We start from the raw sequence: 27,945 nt of genomic DNA, 5'->3' as shown, positions 1-27,945 counted from the left end.
AAAAATCTAGAAGAAAATAAAAGTAAATATTATTCTGAAAGTACTGTTACAATTTTAAATTATAAAAATCTGGATAATACACATACTTGGCTCAGTGGAAAAGGCTGGATAGACTACAGTCAGGATCAGTCTCTTGAAGCAATTTTTAACTGTATCTTTCTGTTTTTCTGTGTTGGTGCCATGCAGGTGATTTCTAGTTTTCAACTGTATTTCTGGCATATTTGCTCATGGCATTTCTCATTCTATGTTTCATCTTTATTTTTTTTCCTTCTCAGTGTCATTAGTCTCAATAGTGTGGATTCTTTTAAAAAGTAAATAAATACCCATACTGTACCGTGGTATTTACTTTACCACTCTTTCCCTATATTTAGAATGTATACAGCAATGAGGTATTTATACTATGCCATGGTAAATGTTTGCTTTCAGTGGTGCCCACTGTACTTACTTTTCCACCTTTACTGAGCTTATATTTTAGCTCTTCTTTAATTTCCATATAGTCCCAGTCCATATGATTTTTTTCTGCTTTCCAACGTGTGAAAATATCTCCAATTAAAATATTAGCACTGTTGAATTTTTTGTTGTTTTTTTTTTTTAATTATTTTTACTGGAAAATATTTTTTGAGCTACTTTGCAGTTCTGTTGCAATACCTTTTGGTGTAATAGGTGAACTCATGCTGGTGTGGCTTGGATGGGAATGTACATTTTTGAGTTAACACTTGTGCAACACAAATGGTGGGATTCATCTCACAAAGCTTTTGATGTCTATAATGTAGATGTCTGCATTTGATCCAGTCTCCTTTAGTTAGCAGAGAAAAATGAGAATCTTCACATACATTTTATCTCAGTTAAAGGTGGGTGGCTAAAATTATCTCCCTCTATAGATGCCTATTTGTATATGTAACTGCAAAAATTAATTAGGTAATTAACTCAGATGGAGGTATCTGCTTTGAGGCTGTTTTTTCATGGGAGGTTAATCCCACCCATGCAATTTGTTTGGCTGCTGATAAAGTTTTATTTAAGATGTGATAGCCTCACTGAAACAGCACCTCCTCCATTAAGCAGAGCATTGGTTTAGGTCTACACTCTACCTGAACCCAAATTGACAGAAATTCCAAATTCCAAATTTTGTAGTCCAGTCTGTAAAGCTAAACTAGTTTATTTTGGTGGTTTATTTTGGTGGTTTATTTTAATGTGATATGTTATAAACCAGAAGCAGTCAGAAAATCCATATTGTCTGCAACACCCCTGCTGCAAAATGTGGTGCAGTATTTTGGGGTAGAGGGAGAACAGCAGCTGGAGGCAGTAATTGCTGCTAGCATTCAGTTTAACCTGCCAGCTGGGATTTGGCTTCAGCCAGGGTAGTGTTTGAGAACATTTGTGAAACACTGGGTGTTTCTTTGATGGTGCATAAGTTTTAGCAGGATACTTATGATGAAAGAAATTCCTGTGTTGACAAGTGTTGTGGTGCCATTCAAACAGATTTGTAGAGCAAAAGAACTGATGCTGAGAACTTGACATTCATGCTAATTGCATTTCAGGGTTTGTTTTTTTTTTTCTGCTGTGTCTTTCTGTGGAATGAATGCCCATGAACAACTTCAAAGTGCACTCTAGCAGTGTTCTGCAAAACAAAAGGAGTAGGTTCAAGGAGGTTCATACCACTGAGCAGTTTGTGATATTTTCAATGTGTGCCTATCTCAGTGTAGAAAACCAAACCTGATGATGATACCTTATCCAAAAGATAGATCTCATGTAGTTTTCTGATAATGAGCAATACTTCTTGATAATTCAAGTTGAATTACCTTGCATGTAGTACCAAATTATTCCAGTCAGTGTTTGTCAGACCTGGGAATCAGCTGCCTTGATGCACTTTAATCTTCTTGTGCTCCCTTCAGTACCCTGTATTTACCAAGGAAATCTGATGGAGCAAAGTCATTGAAACCTGGTCCTTGAAACCTGGCCATGTCAGAGCATGGATGAGGGAGCTAGTGGATGAGAAATCAGCTGCTGTGCACACCTATATTTGAAAAAAATTATGGTCTCCCTTTTTATGAAAAGAAATTTCCTATATTTTTAAGTAAAGGTGTTTGAAGATTTAGTCCATCTTTTGGCAAATAAAAGGATCCTTGCCTACAGCTATGCCGAGATTTTTTAAAACTTGGTTTAAATCTGTAAAATACTTACTGTTTCTGAGTATTGTGGAAGAACTTCTGAAATTAAGGTTAAAACTTAATTCAGGTCAGCTCAATATATATTTCAGTAGCCAGATTTTAATATCACTAATGACACTGGTTAAAATTTGAGAAATGCTTACTTCTGGTAGGTGTAAAATAAATAGATTGCTGCGACTTTATATTCTTCCATTTTTATTCTGTCTTGTTTTAAAATGCCAAGAATCTTGGCATTTTGAAGATCACTAATTAGTTTTGTATGTGTTTGAAGCTCTTCATTGTGTTATTTGATCTGAATGAACATGAAAACTTAGGTGTTTATCTTTCTTGGTATATGGAGTTGCTTTCATTGTTTGAAGCCTAAAGCTTGCCATCATGCAGGTGAAACAAGGGAATGCTATTAAAAGCACAATAATAAAATTCCCATTTCAGTAAAGAGGTATGTTTTAAATACTTAGGCAGATTATTTTACATGTTTTCTTCATTTAGCCTACTTTGAGTGAAGTGCATTATATTTAGAACTAATGTGATGGGATTAGTAAGAAAAAACTTTTAAATAAACAGATACAATTTTTTCTTCACAACTTCAATTTTTAGGAGAGAAATTTGGATCTACTATCTTAATTACTGAAAGAAAAATGAAATTCAAGGTGGCTTCAAAAATGTAAAGTACCTCCTTCCTGTTCTTGGTCCCATATATGAAGCCATGATAAGGCATGTTGATAATTCAGTAAAAAATCTTCTGAATTCTTCAAATTCCATGTACATGTAACTGTAGAATTGGGCTATAAAAATACCTTTTAGCTAATTTTCTTGGAGTTAGATGAGATATGGCAATCTTACAGATTTCTTGTACAGGTTTTTGATTCTTGTACAAATTTTGATTACAACCCTCTAAGATTTGCTGTTCAGCCAGGTCTCAGTCCACCTCACTGTTCACTCATCAAGTCCACAGTTTGAGTTTGCCTATGAACATGCTGTGCAAAACAGTGTAAAAAGCCTTGCTGAAGTCAAAGTAGGTGATATCCCCTGCTCTCCCCTCATCCAGCCAGGTAGTTGGCTCATCTTGGAGGGAAATTGTGCTGGTCAGGCATGATTTACTTTTATTGGATCCGTGCTAGTGCTTCTGCTCACCTTGTCCTTCACATTGGTGGGGATGACTCCAGAATGGGGCACTCCATTGCCTTTGAGGGATTGAGGTGAGGCTGACTCTGTGGTGATTTCCTGGGTCCTCATTCTTGTGCTTTTTGAAGGTTTGCTTTTTTCCAGTCCTCAGGCTCCACTCTGATCTACAAGCTTTCAGACATGATTGTGAGCAGCCTCACTATTGTGTCTGCCAGGTCTCAGCACCCATGGATGCATCCTGTTAGCCCCATTGACTTGTTGATGTCAAGTTTGGCTAGATGTTCTCTGACCCAGTCCTCCTTGACAGAGGGAAAACCTTCCTTCCATCATTCCACTACCCTGATTCCATCTCCTGTGTATTTCCTGGCAGTGGTTGAGTAATGACAGGAGTTCTTTATTCATCCACACAGGTCTCTTCCCCCTTTGCTTGGTTTCTTGCTCAGCAGGATACCTCATGGATACCTCATTCCTGAGCCTGGAGAAAACTGTCCTTGGATACCAAGTTTCCCTCCTTTTATTGAAGGTCATCATATTGATCTTGGGGATTGGGAAACCTTTTAATTTCTACATTGATTTGGATTTGTGTTTGTGGCTTCTCTTTTGATAGGTCTTGGAGAAACAAGTAAATGTGACTTCTAGCACTTTTATCCTTTTTTTGTCTACTGGCTGTAGGAGATTAGTGATGTTTTACTTCCATTTTTTTTCTTTGAAGTCTCTGGTAATCAAGAAAGTGACTCTAATCTCTAGGAAATTCTTTGGAACTGGGACAATTGGACATTCTTCCAGAATGTTTTATAAAACTGATGTTCCTTCGTAGAGTTGTTTTTCGGTTTGAGTGGTTTGTTTGTTTTTTTTTTTTAATTTTAATTTCTATTGAAGACGTTTCCGGAAATGGAGGCTTTGATGAGAAAATGAGCCCATTGAACAATAAACATTGCACTTGAGTTTTGTTTTTTTTTTGTTCTTGGTTTTTGTTTTGTTTTGTTTTTTTTTTTGCTATAGTGCAATTTACACTTGACTGATTTTTTTAATTATTTTTTTTTTCACCTGATATGTAACACTTGAATTTTACACTGTCTGTGTATCTTTTGATATTTGCTCCATCACATCTCAAAATATAATTAAGTGATTAAAATGAGAAAGAAATTAAGTTATTTCTTGGTAATCATAAATGATGCTGCTTCAAGGAAAGTCCATTATGATGAGGCCTAGAAAGTGGGAAGTGTGCTTATCTCTAGCTAGGTAAGGTGAAGGGAGTAAAGACAATATTTTATACTGTGGATGAAGGCAAGGAAACAGTTAAAGAAGACAGAACTTTTTGTTCAAGACCATATCCAATTTCAACAATACTTTGAGTATGGATGTTCATCTGTCAGGAGGATTAACAATAAATTTAAGTTTTTCATCAGAAAGCTGTTCTTTCAGATTTCTGGATGGCTCTGTCATGCATGGCTTTCATCACTCTTTAAAGAAAATGTTGTTAAAGGTAACTACCACAGACTTGAAGAGCTGATTCAAGCAGCCTACTCCTGTTTGCCTGGCTCTAAACTTTAATAAAAAAAAGGAGCATTATTTCAGTTAAAATAGCTATATAACATATTTTTAAACTTGTGTGGAGAGAAAAATGGAATAGTGCAACTCCTTTAACCATGAGTGCTGTTTTAGGAGTGGAAAATGAGGGGGATGCTTTACAAGAGACTATCTCCTGGCTTTCTGAAGTTCATCAGAGCTATAAGAAATTGTAGCTAGCCTTGGAGGTAGGAAGTTCTAAAACAGAGCAAGTGCCGAAATTTTGTTCTATTGTAAGTCTAATTTATTCTGAATTTGTGTTTCAGGTCCAGTTGGCAAAACCATTCTTAATAGCAATTATTTTGGAAATGTGTTGACTTTATGACTTGTTCATCCTAAGAGCTAAATCTATGTATTATAAGGTTTTGAGATGACTTAATATCATACAATATATGCAACAAAGATGAATTGTAGTGGCTTTTATTTTAAATATTACGGTCTTGTGATTTTGTGGTAGAAGATGAAGCAACTCTACTACAGCCTATAAGAACAAAGTATGTATGTGGAGGAAGTGTGTTAATCTTTGTGTTTTTACAATGGGTACAATAGGGAGAAGAACATTTTGTGGTGGTGTGACAGCTAAAGGGAAGAGGAAAAAAATTATACAAACTGTTATAAAAACTTCATGATTTAAGATTAAAATATTTTCTTCTGGAGATTACAAAAAGTTGTGGCTTTTGACACAGAAATAATGCCCCAGGAGAGTGAATGGAAAATTCATACAGTTTTCTAAAGTCACTGGTCTTGGTGTCCATAGGTGGGTTAAAAGATTTATTCTGTCATTATTATACTGTTTGAGTATTTCTGTCAAAATAAATATTGCATTTTGGGAGTCCAAATATATTCTGTAAATTGTTTACTTGCTGATAATACTAATAATAACAGACAAAATGCAATCCAATACATTACAGGTTTCTGAAGAAGAGAAGAAAGAACAGATATTCTAGGATTAAACTGAGTGATAATAAAGTCTTTACATAATAATGGTCTCTTGCATAACCAAGGACATACTTGTTTTTCATGAGTTATCTGATCAATAATTTGAAAACTGCATGTCAAAATCCATAGAAAAATAAGTTTTATCATGTGGAATTTGTCTGTTATATTTGTGTAATCTTTGGCTGTGTTAAGGAGTTTCCTACCTTTCATCTGTGCCAAAAATTAGTAGACATGATTGCTAGTATCTGCATGGGAATTTGCATCTGAAAATATTGAATTTAGATAGCAGCATAGTCTCACTTAATGAAATTTAGTCTGCACATGTGATGAAATTCTTCAGGTTCTATCAAGATGTGTTTCTTTCCTGGAAATATTCTAGTTTCCTAACCTGAGTGTTGGTATTAGAGAGTCAGGTATCTGGAAACTATTTCTGCAGCTATCAGGAAATTCCAAAAGCCAAGCAAAAGTATGGATACCTTGCACTAGATTGATGGACCACTTTGAGCAAACTCCATCTTAGTGCAGTAGAAACAATGCATTCACAGTGTGGTATGACTTTTTTCAAGAAGAGTATGTCTTAGTATGCTTTTGAAAGAAAGAAACTTGGATTTGCCTTTCAGCTGCAAGCTTATTCTTCCATCTCCCTTAAAGAATAAAAATTAAGGATAAACAACAATTCACAATTATTTATTTTACTTCTTTTAAGCATAACTTTACTATCACAAATGTCCCTTTCTTCCAACCTGTCCATAAAATCAATGAATGACAATCTTACTCTAGTTTTCATGACTTGTGCTTGAATTGTGCATTATTTCAACAAAAGGTGGTTATAGAAAAGGAAGAGGAAATCTCATTCATTTCACATAAACTACTAGTTTAGAGGAAATAAAGCCTTGTTTGAAAGCAGGTTGAATAAATACTCTTTTGGTTAAGAAAAATGCCCATTACTGAAAAATGATCTCACAAGAGGAAAAAATGCACTTAATTTAGTTTGGAGAGTTGAACTAAGCCTTTCAGTTTCATATTTGTGCTTTATTCAGTGCAGCGTGGCTGCATGTGGTTTCTAAAGGGAATGCTGTGAAGGGATTAAAACCTTTTTTTTGTGGGGAAAAACATTTTTCTTTCTTATGTAACACAAATGCAGCACACAGTTTTCAATTCTTACTTTTCAGTCTTCTGCCTCAGTAAAAGAAACTTCAAAAATTCAAGAATTGGACTTTTTTTTTTTTTTTTTAATAATAAGATACACACCAAATATTTCTAAGAGGATTTCTCTTTCTTTTTTTTTTTTTACTTTCAGACATGGGACACAGAACTGGAGAGATCTGCAGAGTCATGGGCTGAAACCTGTCTGTGGGAGCATGGACCAGCAAGCCTTCTTCCATCAATTGGACAGAATCTGGGGGCACACTGGGGAAGGTAGTTAAGATACTGTTTTTCTGCTATATATGGAATTTTTAAAAAATCTAATAAAATGTTCTTGTTACTTAAAGGAGACTAAATGGTAGAAGCTCCAACTTTTGAATGATCTAATACACTCCTACTGGCTTTCCTAGGTACAGACCTCCAACATTTCACGTCCAAGCATGGTATGATGAAGTGAGAGATTTCACATATCCCCATCCTCATGAGTGCAATCCATATTGTCCATATAGATGCTCTGGTCCTGTTTGTACACATTACACACAGGTATGTAGTTGTGCTTGATTTTAATCACCTGTGGAAGAGTGGCAGAGGCTTCCAGCTGGGTTGCTGACACTTAGAGCACACTAAACTTGCAGTGCATACCACAGCACAAAAACCCAAAAAGGGCTTGCTTAGGCTCCATAGTTAGAGGCACTGGGTATTAATGGCAGCATAAGGTTGTCATACAAACCTTAGATTTCATCCTCATATATCAGCAGAATTGAGGAAAAAGCTCACAAACCCCAGTTAAACTGAGTGTTACTGCCCAGTGCACTTTGCATAATCTGTTAAAGAAACAACTCATTTTAAAAAAAAAAAAGTTTTCTTAGGTGAATTCCTCAGATCAAACAGTAGTTTTTCAGAGCTTGTTTTAACTTCAGGAAGATTTTAAAATTGCATAGTGATCATTTACTTCATACTTCTGGAGTCTGTGTATCTAGCATGAGTTTTTGTTGAGGGGTACCAGTCATGTTTTCAGTGAACAGGAAAGACATGATCTTCAAATTATACTATGGTCCACATATAATTTTTGGTATGACATTGGAAAACTTTAAAAATTATTACTTTTTAAACACTTATTTTACTAGCATAATTTACAATTGTACCTGGTTTTAAAATAAAGCTACCTCTATATTCTTATTTACCGTATCTGTAACCTGTAATTACATTTACTATTACATGTAAGATCAATACATATATTCCATTTTTGTGGCACTAGTTCTTCACAATACTTACCTCTTTCAACTCTTAAATACTGATGGATGGGCAGATTTGTCTTACCTTGAATGAATAGATTTTCAACACCTGTCCTATTTGAATCATTTGAACATTCCAGACTTTGTCATTTGGATTATTTTTGAGATCTGCAAAGAAAGGTGAATAAAGGATCACAGCCACCTTAGATTGCAGTGACATGAAAGCATATTAATTTTAAATCCTTTACTTGGGTCTGTGCAGTGTATGTGTATTTATGTTAATGTTTTTATCCTTGATTACCTCCTTTTACTGCTGAGAAATATCTGTTGTCTCAATCCAACCCATCCAAACCCCTTTCAGTTGTACTGGGAACTCCAGCACACAGAAGTTCTTCTAACTTGTAATTCACAATTATCAATTAATTGTAGTTCCAATATCTTTTCCATATCTTTTCCTTCAAGGCAAAACTTTCCTCTCTAAAAAGGGTGTACCTGAATGGCCTTTTTACAGTTGTAATTAGGTCACTTCAACCCATTTATAGCAGGGGGGAATACATCACTTTGGTTATTTGAATTTTGTATATTAGAGACAGTTTTGATTTTAAGTTGATCATCTTTGGTTTTCGTGTTTTCCTCTTTTCTTTTCCATAGGTTGTTTGGGCTACAAGTAGCAGAATTGGTTGTGCAATTAATTTGTGTCATAACATGAACATCTGGGGACAGATTTGGCCAAAAGCAGTTTATCTTGTATGCAATTATTCTCCTAAGTAAGTAGATTGACACCCAAAAATATCTTGAGGAGGCAAAATACTTTATAATAGTCCAGGATATAATCTGCAAGGGAATCAGTCTGGATTTTCTGGGTTTTTTTTTGTACTGTTACAAAATAGAGCATTGTTCCCAAACAGCCTTTGGCTGCACAAATACTCTTGTGAGTTTTCTGGTGTTCCAGTTTTCTGGCCAGTGTTTTAGTACATACACAGCATCAGAGACCTCTATTATAGTGTGATAGTTTTCTGAAAAATAAAGGTATCTCCCCACTGTAACTTAAAGGAATATGTAACAGGAAGTCCATGGTTAAGATCAAATTTTATAGGATATTTCATCTAGGAGAGAGTGGAGACTGTCCTCATGAAGTGGAGGAATTCAGTCTTATGGTACTGTGCCAGTTTGAAAAGACCTTACAGCAATTTATGTCAGTGCTTAATTTTTTTCTTCATGGATTTTTCAACTAGATCCTGTGTGTTAGGTGTAGAATCATAGAATCATTTGGATTGTAAAAAAGACCATTAAGACCATTGACTCCTGCCAGTAACCTGGCACTGGCAAGTCCACCACTAAACCACGTCCTTGAGTGCCACATCTGCACACCTTTGAAATCCCTCCAGGGATGGTGACTGCACCACTTCCTGGGCAGCCTGTTCCAGTGCTTGGCAGCCCTTTCAGTGAAAAATGCTTTCTAGTATCCAATCTAATACCCCTCCCCTGGTACAACTCTAAGCCATTTCCTCTCATCCTATTGCTTGCAACTTGATTATATCAAAACAATGCTATGGTCTGTGTGCCTGCTTGTTTTCATAATTTATTTCTTACTATATTAAGTGCTGTTTAATATGTTAATACACTCATTTTTTGCTGTTTTTTTTTCTGTAAAGGGGTAACTGGTGGGGTCATGCTCCTTATAAGCCTGGTCGCCCCTGTTCTGCATGTCCCCCTAGTTTTGGAGGAGGTTGTAGAGAAAACCTTTGTTATAGAGGTATGTACTACTTCACTATTTCAATTTTCTACTTCCCAACTATAAATGGAAATAGAAATGTAACTTTTCTTTTGATTTCTTTCCTCATTGTACTTTAAAATAGTGGAATAAAATATTTTATGTGTGTGCCCAAAGACCAGTTAGGCCCTACTTTACTGTGATGAATGGGAATATGTACTTGTGGTACATGAGGCTGAGCCTCACCAGAGGGAATGGAATGCACTGAACTCCTGCTGATAAGTGCTGATTCAGGGGTTTTAGTACACAAAGATGGAGACTCATTGTGTGCTCTTTATATGCATTTCTGTAATTACACTGGAATCTATGCAGTCATTTGTTTATAGGGAAACATTATCCCAGTGACATAGTCATGTGGTATGTGTGAAAAATCAAGAACAAAGCTGGAAGACATTAGTAATTAAATAAAATGTCAGCTAGGATGATTATTAACTTGCAATTTTTGGAATAGCATTTATAGCATTGAAACACAGTGTATTATGAAGCTGCAACTTCTTTTTGTTCTGCTCTGTGAACAACTCATTTAGCAATTTTTGTTAATAACTTCTGAGATTTCATAGGGACCATATGAAAGCTGCTTTTGTGTGCCAAATAGCTTTCTTATGGTTCTAAGTAAGAAATGTAGATAGAGTTATGAGTGTTTCAGAATTATTTTCACGATGTATGAATAGAAGGGCCTCATTTTCAGGTCTATGTTACTATGAAATAAGCCTTGCTATCTATGAAGTTGGTAAAACTTTGCCTGTGTGTAACAGAGATTGTCCTGTTGGTTTTCTGATGGCATAAAGATATTAAAACAGGAGCATTAAGAGCAGTTCCACTCTTCAGTTGAGCTACACATGCTGGGGAAAAAAAAGTATATCTTTTCCCAATATCACAAACTTACTTGAGGTGTTTTTAATCTTGAGTTCTCCATTTATGATGCAGTGGAGAGTTGTCCTTGCTTTATTCCTTTTGTCCACCGTTTTATAAGAACAAAGCTGTTTTACAGAAACATGGTAAGGGACTTAAATTCCATGCTGATTTTTTTTTTTTTTTCTGAGAGATTTTTTTTTTTTTTTTTTTTTTTTTGCTCATTTTCTGAAACAGAGGATTCAGAAAGACCTTATTCCCCCCATGAGCCAGAAGAGGAAACCAATGAGATTGAACGTCAGCGATCCAAAGCCCAGGATGCAACTGCGCAAAGCCGGCCAAGAGCACACCAACCTTCAGCCTCCACAGGCTCTGATGATAGTGAGAAAAATGAAGTGATAAGCACACAGCAGATGTGTAAGGAATTTACCTGATTTGCAAGTGGTCAACAAAATTGAATTATCTAGTATCGAATTCATTGCAGTGAATTTGCTTTTTGTTTGTTTTAGCTCAGATTGTTTCGTGTGAAGTAAGGCTAAGAGATCAGTGCAAAGGAACAACTTGCAATAGGTATGGTAAATTTTACTGTTGTCATTTTGAGATTTTTTCTGAAAGGCTATATTTGTACATGAGCTGGAATATTTCCCCTTTTGGTTATCCAAGGATTTAAAACCAAGTTGTATTTAATTCTCTTAGGTATGAATGTCCTGCTGGCTGTTTGGATAGCAAAGCCAAAGTTATTGGAAGTGTGCATTATGAAATGGTAAATACTTTTAAATTAGATTTTTGTACCAGTAGAGTGTTTAATGAAATGTCTTTTCTGTTGGCCTACTAGTTAAAATCCTCTTAAGAATGGATTTTGAGGATTCAGCATTCACTAAAAGTAAAAGCTTGCACCAAATGTTTAAGAAAGCATCAGATAACCTAAATTTGCATCTGCTAATCTCTGTGTACTGTAAAAATATTCTTCATACTTATACATACACAGAAGTAGAATTTTTGTGTCCACATATTTACTTTCAATTCTGTGAAGGTGCATCTAAAGAAGGAGTACAGTAATTTGTGGGTATTGTAGAAATTGTTTCAGTAAGATGGGCCTGCTTGTGTTTAATACTAGCTGAGAGTGTATCATTTGCTGTGTAGAATGGGAAAACAGTATAGGAAATGACAGCTACTTTGAACAAGTGTACTGTAAATGAGAATAGTTTCTCTGAGTAAGACAAAGTGGTTTATTTGAAATAACACCTACATGGATCAAGTCAAACGTGAGAGACTCTACCAAGTTTATAATGGCACATTGTAATTAAAACCCTTTTTTTTTGTCTGATGTGGATCTGCTTTTCCTGCTCTGTTTTTCAGCAATCCAGTATTTGTAAAGCTGCCATACATTATGGCATCCTAGACAATGAAGGTGGTTGGGTTGACGTCACTAGGCAAGGGAGGAAAAATTACTTTATCAAGTCTTACAGAAATGGTGTTCAGTCAATTGGGTAAGTTTTTTCTTAAAATTAAAATGCATGAAAAGGTTTTAATCTGCTTATTTTTATTTCATACAAAATATATCACATTTTAAATAACATTTTGCTATGCTTTTTGTCATAAAGAATACAAAAATGCCATAAAAAGGCATGTGGATACAGAGATATTGTGTCCATTCTGAAAATGTAACCAGTGTTTAATGGTGGACAGAGAATAATAATATGAAATTAAGTTTAATTTACAGAGTGACTTGAGCAGTAAGTCAGTGTTAGTAGTTAAATATTATTGAGAGTATTCAGTTAATTAACTGGTAAAGTATATATTTATTGTCAAAAACTAGCACATACAGGCAGATTACTTACTTGTTTTGGACATGGACAGAGCAATCTATGACAGTTAACAAAGCAATAATATTACAAGTTTGTGTTTGTAAAGGACCCTCTCATAGAGTGCATATGGAACAAGAAGAAAATACACCTCTTCCTGTATAGCTCATTAATTTCATCACAGTTCCACAGCTTACATAAGACATTTTGCACAAATATTTTGTGTGATTTCTACATTGGCCAGTGATGGAATAATATTCCATACTTAATTTGGAGGTGTACTGCACTGCTGAGGTGCTTTCCTTAAGACTGGTATGTGGAAACAGCTGCAAATACTTGTAGACATGCTAAAGGAAAACCCAGAAAAGCAATGCTTAGAAATGGAGAATGCTTGGCTGTTTCATATATAATTATCCAATGATATAGAAACATAAATAGTCATATATTTTAGTCTATGCTATTATTAGTATTAGTATTTGCAAGTATTGTGCTTCACTATATCATAATGTATTAGAGATTTGCATTGCTGCCCTTATTTCTGTCTATAGCATATATGTAATAGTGGTATGGGTGTAGCTCATAGGGGTAATACTGAGCTGAAAGAAAGCAGGATTTTTCTGAGTGATATCCTTGGCTCACATGTAAACCTAAGAGTCAAGGAGTTAGGAAATCATCACAGGCTGTGCTCTCACTCTGTGCTCTGCAAACAATGATACAGGCTATTATACCTGTCATCATTTCTCTTTTCACAGATAAGTCTAATCCAACATAGAGAAGAACATTGACATGGTAGACTAAATTCAGTGGCCTATAATTTGGTCACCTGGGTAGCACTTCAGGCATTGATATCAGTCAGTTTATTTGGATCATATATGACCTGACTCTGGTTTGATTTACTTACCTAAAAATGAAAATACAGGCAAACATTTCTATTTTTCAATTGTGTGATGCAAAGAGAGAAGTAGATCTTGATTATATCAATGCTAACATATGAGGAGCCAGCTTGCTTACAAATTTAGATAGGCTGTAAAAAACTTTTTAAACTGGAACAAATTGATTTCCCATCAGCTGAAGTCTCTGTATTTCTATGCTATATGAGACAAAACTCATGCACAATCAAGGCAGCCTATAAAGTGTATTTAGCACCTATCCTCTGAGAATTGGAACTCAGAGCTGGTTATTTTGGCTGTGGGATAAATAAAGATTACTTGCCAAAGTTTCAAACCTTCAACAGGGCCATCAATAAGGCAGGGGATGCCTTGCAGCTACCTGACTCTCACCAGGGTCTGTAGATGGAGCCTTGCATAAACTACTATTTAATCTCTTCAAGAATAGATGAAATAAAGTGGATCTCACCTCTGCTGTGTATTGCAAAACAGAACAGAGAATACAGAAAAGTAAGTGTCAGTGCAGCATACAGCAAATGTCCTAATCTTCAGCTCCTGTGGTTTCTTATCAGGATTGCTAATACCAATGTTTCTTCAGCTGCTGGATTTTCTCAGGATAGGGTACTGTTCTGAATATCTCAACAAGCTAGTCAACAATAGAATATATATTCCTACACCAGTGTTTGACAATGCTAGGGCAGCAGAAGTATGAGCTACATCAGTGAAAGCAAATTGGAATCCAGTAAATGAGCAATGTGAAATTGATGGGTCATAGAAGTAAATAAACTAATGCAGGCAAACAGTGGAGTCCACAGGAGCAATTTTCTCCAAAGCTTAATAGGGAATAATTTCCTTGGTTTGTTGTTTTGGTTTTTTTTTTATAAGTAACTTCATGGGTGCCAAAGGCATTATCAGCTTCTTTGTTACAGATGAAAAGTATCACATTCAAAGGCATATCCCAGGTGTTAAAAGAGGAGGAAAATAGAAGATGAGAGGAATAAATTAGAAATGTTCATCAATTTGTAATGAAATGACATAATCTATGTACCTGACTTTTTACAACAACAGGAAGCAGATATATCTGAGTGACATGTAATTACTGGGAAAAAGAGAACTCTTACATGTTCTACTGGGTTTTTAATGATGGTGATGATAACAGGAGATGCAAGATCCAAGAGTAAAATGTAATGAAATGTTTCAGAAGGGCTGTGAGGAGAAACTCTTCTCAGTGTTAGCCTTGTTTATAGGAATGAACCTTTAGCAAAAGGTGAATGAGCTCTTCTGGTAGAAGAAAGCTTATGAGCAACCAGATGCTACATTATGAGGGACCAATATATTGCTTAATTGGTTTCTATCACACATTCTCTTAGCAAATTAAACCCCTCAAAGAGTGTAAAAGTGTTTAACACACATTCCTATTTTTGAAACAGATTCACTGGGAGTACAAGTCAAATGTGTCATTGCAATAAATATATTCCCATCTGGGGAGAAGGGGGTGCAGTAAAAACTGATTGGGGACATTCTCTTGGGTTTATTTCCATATTTTCTAATAAAAATTATTTTAGCTAAAAGAAATCACTGAAATGTGTTATTTACTGATAATTTCTAACATTTCTTCTTCAGAAAATACCAATCTGCTAACTCCTTCACTGTCTCTAAGGTAACAGGTTAGTATTTATTTCTTACAAGCTCAGTACTACTCTGTTCTTTCTAATAGCACACATTTACTTGTTTGTGCTTTATTTTCTTCAGTTCAGGCTATCACCTGTGAAACCACCGTGGAACAACTGTGCCCATTTCAAAAACCAGCCTCACACTGTCCGAGGTAAAATTCTTAAAATGTTATTAATTTGAAGTGTCGCTCTGTTTTCTGCCATTTACTAATTAATTGAGAAAGGTGACAATAGTAGCTGTAAAAATGAAGTAAAAAGTGTCCAAATGATATTTTAGTCTTTGCTCTCAGTAGGAGGCAAGGTAGGTAAAGGTGATCTGCAGTATTTTTCTTTAGGAACATCTCTCTTTCATTTACTCATTAAGATCCTGTTGCTAATCCTAGTGAAATCCTTACACTAAAGACTGTGAGTAAATGTGCATTTTTATTTTTCATTGTGCATTATTATGTATATGCACCTTAGACAAAGTACACCTTATTCCAATTTATTTACCTGTAAAACAGGTACAATAGAAGGATAAATTTCAGATATTTATCATGGAAGTTACAAATTTGTTTGGGAGTTCTGGAGAAACTGGCTAAAAAAACTTGAAATCTATCTGGTTAAGGTAAGGTCTGGTGTGCAGGTTGGCTTTAAATATCTGTGCCATTTCTCTGAAGGCTGTGTTTTAACTCTTCGAAAGGTGCCTGCACCGCAATATTTTGACAAGGGAATTTGGTAACAGTTCTTAAAACCATAGATGAGTCAAAGGTAAATACACTGTAGCATGATTTACCACAAATTAAGCTGGAGATATCCACAGAATTACTTTCATAGCAATCCTGCAGCCAGCACAGGAAACAAGTACAAAGCCAAAACTGCTAGGAAAACATCCCTTCGTGTAGCACTTGGGTCCATGGACTTGCTTGGTGTTTGGCTATGACTCCTGGCTTTCTAGCTGGAAGATGTGGAGAAGTAAGCTAAGGAGTGGAGCACAGGAATGGATGGGTACCATCTCCATCTTCTATCTTTCTCTTTTTTCCTTCATTGTTAAAAACTCCGTTAAGAGGAAAATAGGTTTTGTCTTTAGGAAAATGACAAAACTAAATACAAGGTTAAAAATTTCGTAGTTCTGAGATGTCAACTTCAGGAACTTCACAACAACACTGATTCATTCAAGATTCTGTGCATGCTCTTAATTCTGAAAATGTAGTCTTGGGAATTACAAGCAGTAATCAGCCATGGCATTGATTACACTACCTCATTTTTCCCCTCTTACTCTCATCTTATAAATCAGCAGGTCTTCAACACTTCTGACCAAAAGATCTTTCCCACCTCTTACCAGCATATTTTAGTTACCCATCTGGCAAGTCTCTAGCACACCAAAGAGACTTCCCAAATATTGATTAGAGCCTGGATAACATTTTAGAGAAGAACACTTGCCCAGGGTTGCCCCATGTAGGGTGGCTCCATTTTTCAAATGAAATAGCTCAGCTGACAGTGCTTGCTTGTAGCATATCACAGTTAGCAAACAAGATGCTGTCAGCTCCTGTACTGCTCTTAGCTTCCCACATGGTTTTCCTGTGCATTTTGAAGCTATAGAAGACATTAATCACAGAGAAAGTTTTCCTCAACTGTTAACAAAATGCAGTTAGTAAAGATGGTGTTTGTTTTAGTAGATTTCTGACCTCACAGGATCAGATAGGAGTCTCACTACTTTCCAAGGTTTTTCATTCTAGCCACATATGCCAATGCTCAGCTTCATTATAATTTGCTAAATTGGCTTGTGTCACCAGGTCATCAGTATCAAAGCAGATCCTTAGTCAGATCTGCCTCTTCTGAGAAGATATCTTGACTGTACATTTTGTATAGGGCACTTAGAATCAGATTAATTATACAATAATGAACAGGCTCTCTTCTCACTGACTTTTCTACTTGCCTCACATATGCTGAACAAGAATACCATCCGCTTACCCAAAGGAAAAAAGACCAGGCTTGTTAAAATATGATTTTAAGCACTTCATTATAAGCCTCAGCACAACAGAAATGCTTTCACCTGTATGGTGAGAGCCTCAAAAACTGACAGCTTTTAAATAGCATTATGGACCCATATGTACAGACAATCAACTTGATTTATACTTAATAATGCTGTTATTGCACATGATATATTAATCCTCTGATACTCTTCCTAATGTATGTGGTTTGTTTTTGATCTTTCAGGGTGTATTGTCCTCACAACTGTATGCAGGCAAATCCACACTACGCTCGTGTAATTGGTACACGAATTTATTCTGATGTAAGTATAGGGATTTACATTGTGTTATAAAATGAGATCTAAAACTCTATGAAAAAGGATAGAATATTGATATACAGTTTTCCTCCATATGATGATTTTTATACAATCTTTTCAAAAGTTCTTTTTCAGAGGCTCCCATTTAAGTTAGCGGCAGTCAGATGCTGAAGAAGTGGAAAGTTATTTGAAAATTCAATGTAGGCTTCACTAGTCTCTGGACCCATCATTTAAATTCTTTACCAAAATTCCCATTGTTCAACATTGGCAGTTTATACTTCTTTAAACCCTTTCACTTTAGACCCTGATGCAGCCATGTGCAACTTCTGTCAGAGTATACAAAAAAAATTGCTCTTAAGATAAATGTCCACAGTCTCATTATTTTGAATATTTCTTATCTGTGTGGATAACTAGGTGTTTGCAACAGAGTTTTGATATATTTGTGTAAAGTTTCTTACATTGTCATATTATTTTAACAGACTTTTTTTGTCATTCTGTTTGCTAGTCTACTTTTTTTCACCATCTTTTCTACAGTGTGTTTAGTTCTGAGGTGGGTAGAATGTCTGGAAAGAGATTTCTAAATTATGCCCCTCCTCTGTCATGTCTCCTATGGAGAAGCCAGGATGTAGTGTCAGAGAAAGCAGTTCATATTTTTGGCAGTAAGATCTAAGGTTTAACTATCTTATGGATTTCATAAAGAGTAGTATGGCAACCAGCTGGGTCAGATGATGAATTTCACTACTTTCCAGTTCTTTGAAATGTGTGAAAATAATATGGAAATATTTTCTCCCCAGCATTTTGAAACTAATTGGTGTCCATTAGATTACCTGAGTGTCTTGTCCTGAAAAGATTCTCATCCATAAGTAGTGCCATGGGTGTGGATAGTATTTCCATTTTAGAAAGATAATTGATTCGTGAACTGGATCCTTAATGTGTATAAAAGGGGCAGTGAAAATAGATTTCAATGCAAGTTCAGTTTGTGGAAGATGATTTTCTTTCAGCTTTGTGGTTGCAACTAAGGGCTGCAGACAAAGTTTCCCAGTGAATTAGAAGAGATGGTTGTAGGAGAAAGAAGACATGCTTGTGTTTAATCTTGACAGGAGGAAATCTCACAATATATATTTTCTTTGGCTGGAGAAGTCCCAGGTGATTTTAATTAGTGTTATAGATGTATACTTTAAAATTATTTTGTGTACTATCTCATTATTCATCTCCATTATATAGAAATGTGTGCAGCTATACAGCTTTTAGGAAAAAATGGACATAAATACAGGTAAAAAAACAGAGATGGGAGTCTTCTTACCACCTTCAGATGCTGTCAGGGTAGATATTTACACTGAATGTGCAGTTCTAGATTACATTTTTAGTAGTTTTTAGTGCAGAGAGTAGAGTGGCAAAAGAGATAAATAGGTATCTTCAGAGTAAAATTAATTTGTATTTTTTAATTTGCCTACATTACTTCTTCCAGGGGTTAGAGACCAACAAATATCTTTTATCTAAAGAGTTTGATGGAGTTGTGTAAGTTTATACCATTTGAGTACTTTAGTCATACTAATTTTTGTTTCTGTAACCATGTATGGAAATATTCCCTGAATCTTTTGCAGAAGTATTCATAATTCTCTGCTGTGGTAAAATATAGAGAATATGATGTATAAAGATATAAAATATTCCTATGATGGTATGATAAAGACATTTGTGGTTTAAATGCCTTTGTAGAGTAATGCTGTGCTGTGGTAGATACTGGTATTTGTTGAGTATCTGTAGAAGGAAAATAATTAACTTGGTATTCAGATCCTATGAACTGTTAAAAACACTAACAAGTTTAAGAGTATTCACAAGACAGTAATAAAGCACAGCTGTATAATGCTGTATGAAGTGTCCATACTAACTTAAAAATACTGCCTTATATATCCTCTGGAATGCCTTCATCAAAATTAAAGAAACAACCCCATATCTTTGGAGTTTTCCGGAAAGTGACACACAGATGCTGATGTAAACCACATATAATATGCTGAAATTTGTGATAGACATAGTGAAATCCTGTTTTGCTTAAATCAACAGGAGGCTTGCCCTAGTGGTTCAAGCAAGTGTGATCTGGATGACATAATAATGATCATAGGAAATACTGTGGCATCACTAGTAGAATCTGATTCCATTAGATGCATGTCTTATAGTTTCATTCCAAGACAATGAGAAGTTCTTGAGAGATAATACTTGGTGGAAAAAAAAATTCTGTTATATGTAATATAATTATGTTATATGCTATATGTTATATATATGTTTATGAAAGTATATGCATCTATTCATAGCTATTCCTACACACTGGTTCTTAATTATGAATTTATACTTGTTCAGTTGTTCATTTATTCAAAAACTATGTGCATTTGTTCTCCAGTCTGACCTGGAATGTAGCATCAGAATATCAGTTTATTTTTCATCTGAAAATACCCTCTCAGCTGGCTTCATGAGCCCCAGTCTTCTGACCTCTTGTTTTTCACATATTCCATTCACGTGTCTTGCCTTCACCTTTGAAATGTTCAGATTGGTCCAGTTGTGGTGCCAGCCCTAACAGTGGCCCCATCCTTTGCTGGAGACAGTTTCTTCTGTCAAAGTCTCCATCCCTTGACTTTTCCTTTCCTTTTTACTTGACTAGAAACTTCCAAATGATGTTGGAACAGCCAGTATCTTAGCCACTCTTAAATGAAATTATGAATTTATATCCTTATCTCATGATGTAAAGTGTGTAGCATTTTGGTTACTATTATAGAGGTGAAAAAGCTGATCCTTCTTTCCCCCAGTTGTACCTCTAGCCTTTTTTTTTTTTATATCCCCAGTGGGAACTGAAAAAAAAAAAAAAAGTTACTGCTGTGTTATTGTACTAGGAATGAATAGAATGAATAGTATTCTTCTAGTTCTTCAGTGTAGTTAATTGCTTGTAAATATCATCTTTTATTTCTTCTGAATGTAATCCTGTGTTGCCATTTTTCCCCTTTGGGTATTTGAAATTGCACATGATCAGTCTACACTTTAGTTATTCCACAGTATGGATAAATAAGGGGTGCTGTAATCTTAACAATAAGGCATCTATTGGTGTTCAGGGTAGAACAAAAGTTTTGCAACCTTAGGAGGAGGAAAAGTACAGAGAGGTATAAATGGCATCCTTGCTGCCATGTTCAAAAACTGCACCCAGCAGTGAGGAAAGAAAAACTGTAAAGCATCTTTGCAAAAGATTATTTGGATAAATTATTTCAGAAATTTACTGCTTTAAATATTGTAACATTAAAAGAAAAACTGTATATGAATGAACCTGGCAACTCCCTTGCTTAGAGTAAAAGTAGGAAAATCATTGCTATTTTATATTCCTGATTTTATAGAGCATTGAGATTGAAAATGGCTATGAGAACATATATAAATTATTCCAGTTATAACTGGAAGAAATGCAGTTTTTGTTCAAATTGTGGCCTGTTTGGCCAGTTATTTATATTTGTATTGGCTAAGTTTTTTAAGGTTGCTTGTGGAGAAACCTATTGCATTGAAAACTTTTCCCACCAAAAAAAACTTGTCTCTAAGTGGAGGTACACTGAAGCTGGAACTGCACATTGCTATGCTGTGTTTTAGAAACTGGGACCTATCTTCTGGAATATCTAAGAAGTTTTATTCTTCTGACAATTATTAAAATGCTGAAAGAATAATAGAGTACTGCAAGTTTAAATCAATTATTTAAATTAACGTTATCAAGACTGTTACTGAGAAATCCTTCTGTGGATATGGTTTGTTCCTCATAGGTTCATGAGGGGAATTAGTGACCAGAAAATAGAGGTTTCAAGCAGCTATAAGTGCTGTTAACTTCACAGAGAACTTTCATTTTAGACCTCTATCTTCTGTCTGATGGTCACATCATATCCTTCATCCAATTAGCTTTTAGTATTTACCCACCCTGGGTTAGAGAGCTGTGATGCCCCCTTTAATTATGGATCATTTCACTGGTGTCTGAGTTTTTGGCTGATAGATCCTTTCATTTTGAAAGACTGAAGAATTCAAACATGTTCCTGAACTTTGAACTGAATGAACCTGAAATAAATGACTTTTTCATCGTGGTGAAAGTGATCAGAAATATCTTTCTGAATTCCTGTAAAATATGAAGCTGACTTAAATACTGTAAGACTAATAGAATTAGTTGTGCAATAAATATAATTATTTTGTTTCCTAGACTTGGTTTAAATACCTTTATTTGTCTTGTTACAAATGATGGGATAGCAGGGTGGATGCCCAGCCAGTCTTTTCTCCCCCTCAGATCTCCAGCATCTGCCGGGCAGCCGTGCACGCCGGGGTGATCCGCAGCCAGGGCGGCTACGTGGATGTGATGCCCGTGGACAGAAGGAAGCTCTACCTTGCTTCCTTCCAAAATGGGATACACTCAGAAAGGTACAGAGCCCACTTGCAAAGGTTACACGTTACTCTTGACCTCAGTAAGGTTCACAGCCTTGCATTGTGTCTGTTTGCAGTGCTAGGAGCCAGACAAACAAGGGGTGATTTACAGAGCTTGTGTAACGAACTCTAAGCTCACACAACATCACCCTGAAAAGCTGCTTATGAAATAAAGTAAACCTCTTGTTTGCTTTGCTGCTTCTGTTGCAACTAACACAATATTTGATAAGAAAATTACATTTACTTCCTTAGGGATTTTTTAAAAATTAACATTAATGATGCAGGTTCATTGGTTAACATTATTGTTAACATAATATTAACAATTAACATTAATGATGAAATATTTGTTAGTGAGTTACATGGTATCAAACTTACTACCCACCAACATTAAAATTCACAATCATTTAAGCAAATTTTTTATGTCCTTTTTTTGTAACATTTTGTTAACAGTGTTTTTTTGAAAACACAGTGGAAATGCTGTGAAAGTTCACTAGTTGTATTGAGTATATTTGTGTGATGCATTGTGTGATGGTAACACATGGCTGTATGTTGCTGATTAATGTAATGTAATTATTATAGTGTTTATTATATGTAATTAATGTAATCCCTGAAAGGGTTCTCCAGGTTCTCAAGGAAGAAACAGGGATTACTTTAAAAATATTGTACCACTATTTTTGTCCTATGAAGCTAAGAATGTTTCTTAGACTAAAAATGATTGCTACCTAGCCAAACTATAGTCTTTCTGAGAAATTTGAGTGGGGAAAAAAACCTCAAAAAGGTTTTGTAGAAAACTCAAAAGTAGGAAAATACTGAATGTTTGTCATTTTTAATTATGGGTAGGAGAATGTCTTCTCTCTTTCTGTCAGACCTTTCAACAAATCTGGAAGCTTGTAAAATACAGATTTTCTTTGCTCAATGGATGACTTACATTGCATATTTTTTGACTTTTCCTTGTGATAATCCAGTGCTCTTAGAGTGCCTTATTCCCTTCAAGTATTCTTACTGACACTTTTGCTCTGCATATAAATCTTGAGTAGAGAGGCAGGCAGGAAGAGTGCTGCAAATTTGATCTTAATTTATTTATACTTTATATCTAATATACATCTTATATACTATCTATAAATACAAGTTTAAAAATATGTATCAATACACATATACTTGCATATAAATCCTCTTAGTAAAGTTTGGGAGGTCAGCTGTTTGGAAAAGAGTCCCATGCAAGTTTTCTGTGAAGCAGAAGATGATGAATTCTGAAGCTGTTGCAGCCAACCTGTTCCATTGTGCCTTTCCTTGCTTCCACCTCCATTTCCTTTTCCTTCCCAGATTATCTCCAGACAGAGTTTGATAAAGAAAAAACAATGGACCATTAAATAGGACATGCTGGTCCAACTTTTAAGGCAAAAATACTTATTCTATCAACATTTCATTGGAATTGGGTATTTTTCTTTTGAAGCCAGACACTTATCCATTCAGAAGGCATTCCCTTTGGTTTCATTAGATGTTAGGTCTCTGTAGAAATCTATTTCTATTCATCCTATAAACAACTAACAAACATCTGAATCTGCAAGTTCTCTCCAAATAAAGTTGCTAGAATAGTAAGCATAAGATGTATGTTTTCTCTATTTCCAAAACACTTTTTGTATTTTGCTTCAATTCTTTAAACTAGAAACTTTCATCACAAATGATTACTTGAATTTTTTTATGTTGTATTTTGTTCCTAATAAGCTGTTTGGAAAAAAAAAATCTGAAATTTATGTAGTTTTTATTTGTAGCAGTTTTAAAGAAATCCTAGATAGATAAATTAATGAGTTGTCACAAGAAGTGCTGCAGGGTGCTAGAATGAACAATTAAAATTTTTTAAATGTTGCTATTGGAGTGTTATGGTCTTAAAAATAACATAAGAAATGTTTTTATGTTTCAGTTTACAGAATCCTCCAGGAAGCAAGGCTTTCAGAGTATTTGCTGTTGTTTGAATCTAGCAAGTAAAACATAAAACAGGCAAGTGAATCCAGAGCACTTGGAAAATATTAATACAGCCCATTCTTTGTGATTCCTAAAATTTGTATAAAGCTGTAACATTATTGTACAGAAGATGTATGCTGCTTTCCACCAAAAAGTTTAAATTACATATAAATCTTAATGGAAAAATCTGTAAAAATAAACATGGGAGAAAAATTCATTTGAAAATCTATAATGGTATATAACAATACTTTGAATCCTGTGTTAAATATTGCTATATTTTCTTAGCAGTTACTCCTATACAGTTAATTCAAAGCTCATAAATGTTCTTTGTTTTCTTCACCTGAATATATTATTATATGGTGCTTTATATATGCCACTAACAGTAACCTTAAAACTATACCAGAGGGAGGCCTGAGGTTTTATTTTCAATGTACATAAAATATTTTGACAAAATAAATCATGCCTTAAAGTAAAATAAAAACATATATAACTTTTTGATGATTTAAAGTAGCATTAGTCAAGAAAGCATAAATGAAGAGCTAGATTGTTCTCAATTTCACACTAATCATAACAATTACAAACATCTATTTTGAAATAAAATGGTAAATATAAAATATAGGAAGAAACCCTGGGTTATGCTAGCATGTTTGTCCTCTAAAAAATATTCTTAAGAGACTGGGCCATTCATGGCTATTATTTTTAAAATAGATTAATAAAATATTTATTGGATGCTGCTAAGCTCTTTAGGTCAAATAACCATAATTCATTATGGCTCAGTCCTTCACAGATATGCCACTGTCTTGGGATGGGTGTGTGAAACAGACACATAGAACCTTGAAGGATTTCATAAAATCTTTGTATGGAGAAGTGCAGTAACCTGAAGTTAAGGAATAAGCCTGCAGTTCTGCACAAACACTTCCTTTATTTTTACCATGTGATTCCTTCAATTTACCTAAATTTGGGTTCAGAAAAAATGTAGAATTTAACACATACAAAAATATTTGCAAGCTTATAGCCTTGAACTGTACATGGTATCAATATGCTAAACATTAATATGGGAGTAAATATTCAAAGAAACCAAAGAAAATAGTAACAAAGGCTAACCTTGCTCCTTGTGACCTGGCAAATACTCCTGCAGGCCAGGAAGTATAGTGGTATGAAGCCCAGTGACAATTATGTCATTTGTTGCTTCACAATATTAAAGAATTCATTTATGGTGAACAGCTTGCTACATTAATTTTACCATGTTATGGTATATGAAGAACATGTAGTGGTGATACTATGTTTCTTTCTATGAAAAGTGTATTGGTGCTTTAAGACTGAAAAGCTGTTAAACGTTATTTTTGGTATATTTTGTTTCTGTTGTTGAATTTATTTCACTCCAACTTGTAAACTTATTCATATTCTTCATATTTCGGAATACTATATTTTGCCTTCTCTTTTGCTACATGTACTACCTCATGTAGTTAGGCAAGCTTTGTTAGATTTTTTAATCTGTTTTGAATAAAATTAATTTACATTGTAAAAATACCTTCCACTGTTTTTTTTCTTTTTTTTTTTTTTTTTTGTCGTGATTCAAGAGAAAGAAATTAACTGAAATATGTCTTTTTTTTTGTATTTCTGACCTAAATATTGCAATATTGCAGCCATAGTCTGAGGTTCTAAAACTGTAATGGCAGTTTAGATGCAAAACTTCCACTAGTTACATCAGAAGTCTTATGGATAAATCTCATTTTTCCAAGTTTTGACCTGGGTCAAATTGATGGGGGAGACAAAGAGTCTTTTTATGTATAACCCTATTTTTTTCTGCAAGTTGTGGCCATTGAAAGAAGCTTTTATATAGATTTTGCAATACTAGCATTAACCATTTTTCAGGATTGAAACCAAAGTGCAAGTGGACTTCGATGAATGGACTGTGATGAATCTCCAAGTCAGTCAAAGCCTTGAGATAGGCTAGCACCACCTTTTCTTAAAAGTACCAAGCAGTAACACAGGAAGATCTTGCACACCTGCAGTTGTATCAGAACATAAAATGCAGTAAATCCACCCTAGAAGTTCAAGGCACACATAACTACTGAGAGATGCTTTCAAAACTAAATATTTTGATTATCTACAGCTACACCTGCTTTGGGTAGGTGGGTGTATGGAGTCCTGCATGGAAACACCATTGCCACACCAAATTTCTGCCCTTTTCCTCCATTTTTTCCTGGTGCCTTTTTTTTTTCTTCTTTAGTGTATCTTTCCTTTCTCTTTTCTGTGAAGTCCAGCCCACACTTCCTGGAAGTTATGTTCAGTGGGGCAGGGGTGGTCCCTTGGGGCCATAACAGTAAAATTTGTGCTTGGTGGGAGGAGAGAGAGAGATACCTCCAACATTCCATGTGTGAATAATTGCTGTGAGCAGCTCTACTAATCAACAGAGTGACAAGAAGAAAGTTGCTCACCACCTTTTCTCATCACATAATCCATTTCCCAAATATTTGGAGTTCTGTTGATTTCCCTCCTGCAATTACTATCATGTTCTTATCTGAATATTGCAGCTAACACTGGCTTTTTGAGAAATTTTCTTCTGTATTTACTGTAAGTAATGAGTCATTGAGTAGACATTTCCAGAAAGTTGTAGAGTGAGAGCTACACTTTGGTATTTCTTTCTGCAGCAGAAGCAACTGTAGGCCAGATGCTCACAACTAATTCACACAAAGCCCAAAAGAATTAACTAACAATATTGGAGAACTTGGAAAACTTGGCTGATGAAAAGAAGTACAGAAAAGTCAGTTTTTAAATTCTGAAGAATGTTCGGTTAACTGAGCAGTTTAAAAATTTTGTTCCAAACTTGAAATAAAAAAGATGGATAATCAGTAAGAGAGTAAAGCTTATATAATGCTATTCATAATATTTTGCTTTCTTCACAGGGAAGACCTAGAAGTAGCCAACAAGAATTATTACAAATTATACATAACAAAAATGTGTTAATACATTGATACCGTTCATATATTAATACACTAATACCATTCTAATATTTGTCATTTATAATTTTTTAAGGGTTAATATTCCAAGAAATGTGAGCCTGCTAAATACAGTAGGCCCTTAAAAGCATATATGAAGCAGTAAAGGGTACATATGGACCTTTTCCTGCAATCTTGTGGTTTTTCCCATTAAGACTTGCTTCATGAGGAATATTTTCCAAAGAAATGCATAGGAGTTATTTGGAGAGAAGTCAAACATTTGTCAGGCTTGGGTTATTTGCCTGGTGAGCTGTTCAGTGAGAACCAGTTGATGCATTGCTCTGCTGTGCTGCCTCCCATCCAGCCAAAGTAGCTGATCTCATAACTGAAGTGATGAACAGTGAAAGTGGTGACAGATAATTCTTTTAACAGTGGCTCACCTTTTTGGGAGCTATGGGAGGATACTTTGGCTTCAGGGAACTTGGAACATATAGTACTAGCTGGACATAAACTAAGGAAGCTTAAAAACCATTTCCTAAAATATGGATGCTGAGGAATTTTTGTAAAAGAGTTCACAGACTTTGTTGTGTCTTGATTTCTGCATAGAGGACAGTCTGATCTAAAAATTTTGCATAAAGTGATTTTGAAACCAAGCCTGAAACACAGATTGGGATAACCTATGTGTGAGTTTACAACTTTTTACCTGAAGAAATAGATTCAAGTTTTATGTAAATGTCAAGAGTGTCAGATGTCTATGGATTCTCAGTGGATTTGAAAGAGGAAAATCACATGAGCTTTTGTTTTGCATGTATTGATAGATATACTCAGAACAATGCATGATGCTTTACTTCATATGGCAGAGATGTAAGCAAGTTTCTCACATTAGTAGTGTCTTCTGTGTGGCAATTGCTTTTGAAGTATGTTTTGAATTTGGTTTAAAAGCCAGATAACCCAGATTTCTGTGAATACACAAGGGAGGGTTTATTTCCTGCAATTTCTGTAGTTATACAAAGTGCAAGATTTAGAAACATAAATATTTGGAAGTTACAAAGATTATTCATACAGTGCAATATTCTGTTGAGAAATATATATAAATACTGTATGAAATACTGTACTGTCACACTTCTATGGCTTAAGGGTTTTTATAGCATCTGTGGAACTCTAGGGAATT

At 35.0% G+C, this 27,945-nt stretch overlaps 1 protein-coding gene across 2 annotated transcripts in view; it reads left to right on the top strand.

The window, feature by feature from the left end:
- CRISPLD1 (cysteine rich secretory protein LCCL domain containing 1) overlaps nt 1-25,285 on the top strand; it is a 36,956-nt gene extending 11,671 nt beyond the window's left edge. For both annotated transcript variants that reach the window (XM_056485650.1, XM_056485651.1), the window contains 13 exons: nt 7,102-7,220; nt 7,358-7,490; nt 8,834-8,949; nt 9,838-9,938; nt 11,046-11,225; nt 11,318-11,378; nt 11,505-11,571; nt 12,168-12,298; nt 15,124-15,167; nt 15,253-15,325; nt 17,373-17,448; nt 21,737-21,867; nt 23,792-25,285. In XM_056485650.1, the coding sequence (XP_056341625.1) occupies nt 7,102-7,220; nt 7,358-7,490; nt 8,834-8,949; nt 9,838-9,938; nt 11,046-11,225; nt 11,318-11,378; nt 11,505-11,571; nt 12,168-12,298; nt 15,124-15,167; nt 15,253-15,325; nt 17,373-17,448; nt 21,737-21,867; nt 23,792-23,843 (1,284 nt within the window). In that variant the 3' untranslated portion in view covers nt 23,844-25,285. The remainder of the gene's footprint in view (nt 1-7,101; nt 7,221-7,357; nt 7,491-8,833; nt 8,950-9,837; nt 9,939-11,045; nt 11,226-11,317; nt 11,379-11,504; nt 11,572-12,167; nt 12,299-15,123; nt 15,168-15,252; nt 15,326-17,372; nt 17,449-21,736; nt 21,868-23,791) is intronic.
- The last annotated feature ends 2,660 nt before the right edge of the window (nt 25,286-27,945 follow it).

This window comes from Oenanthe melanoleuca, chromosome 2 (assembly GCF_029582105.1).
Source record: "Oenanthe melanoleuca isolate GR-GAL-2019-014 chromosome 2, OMel1.0, whole genome shotgun sequence".
In the NCBI taxonomy this organism is placed as follows: Eukaryota; Metazoa; Chordata; class Aves; order Passeriformes; family Muscicapidae; genus Oenanthe; species Oenanthe melanoleuca.
This window is presented reverse-complemented; position numbering and strand designations above follow the sequence as displayed.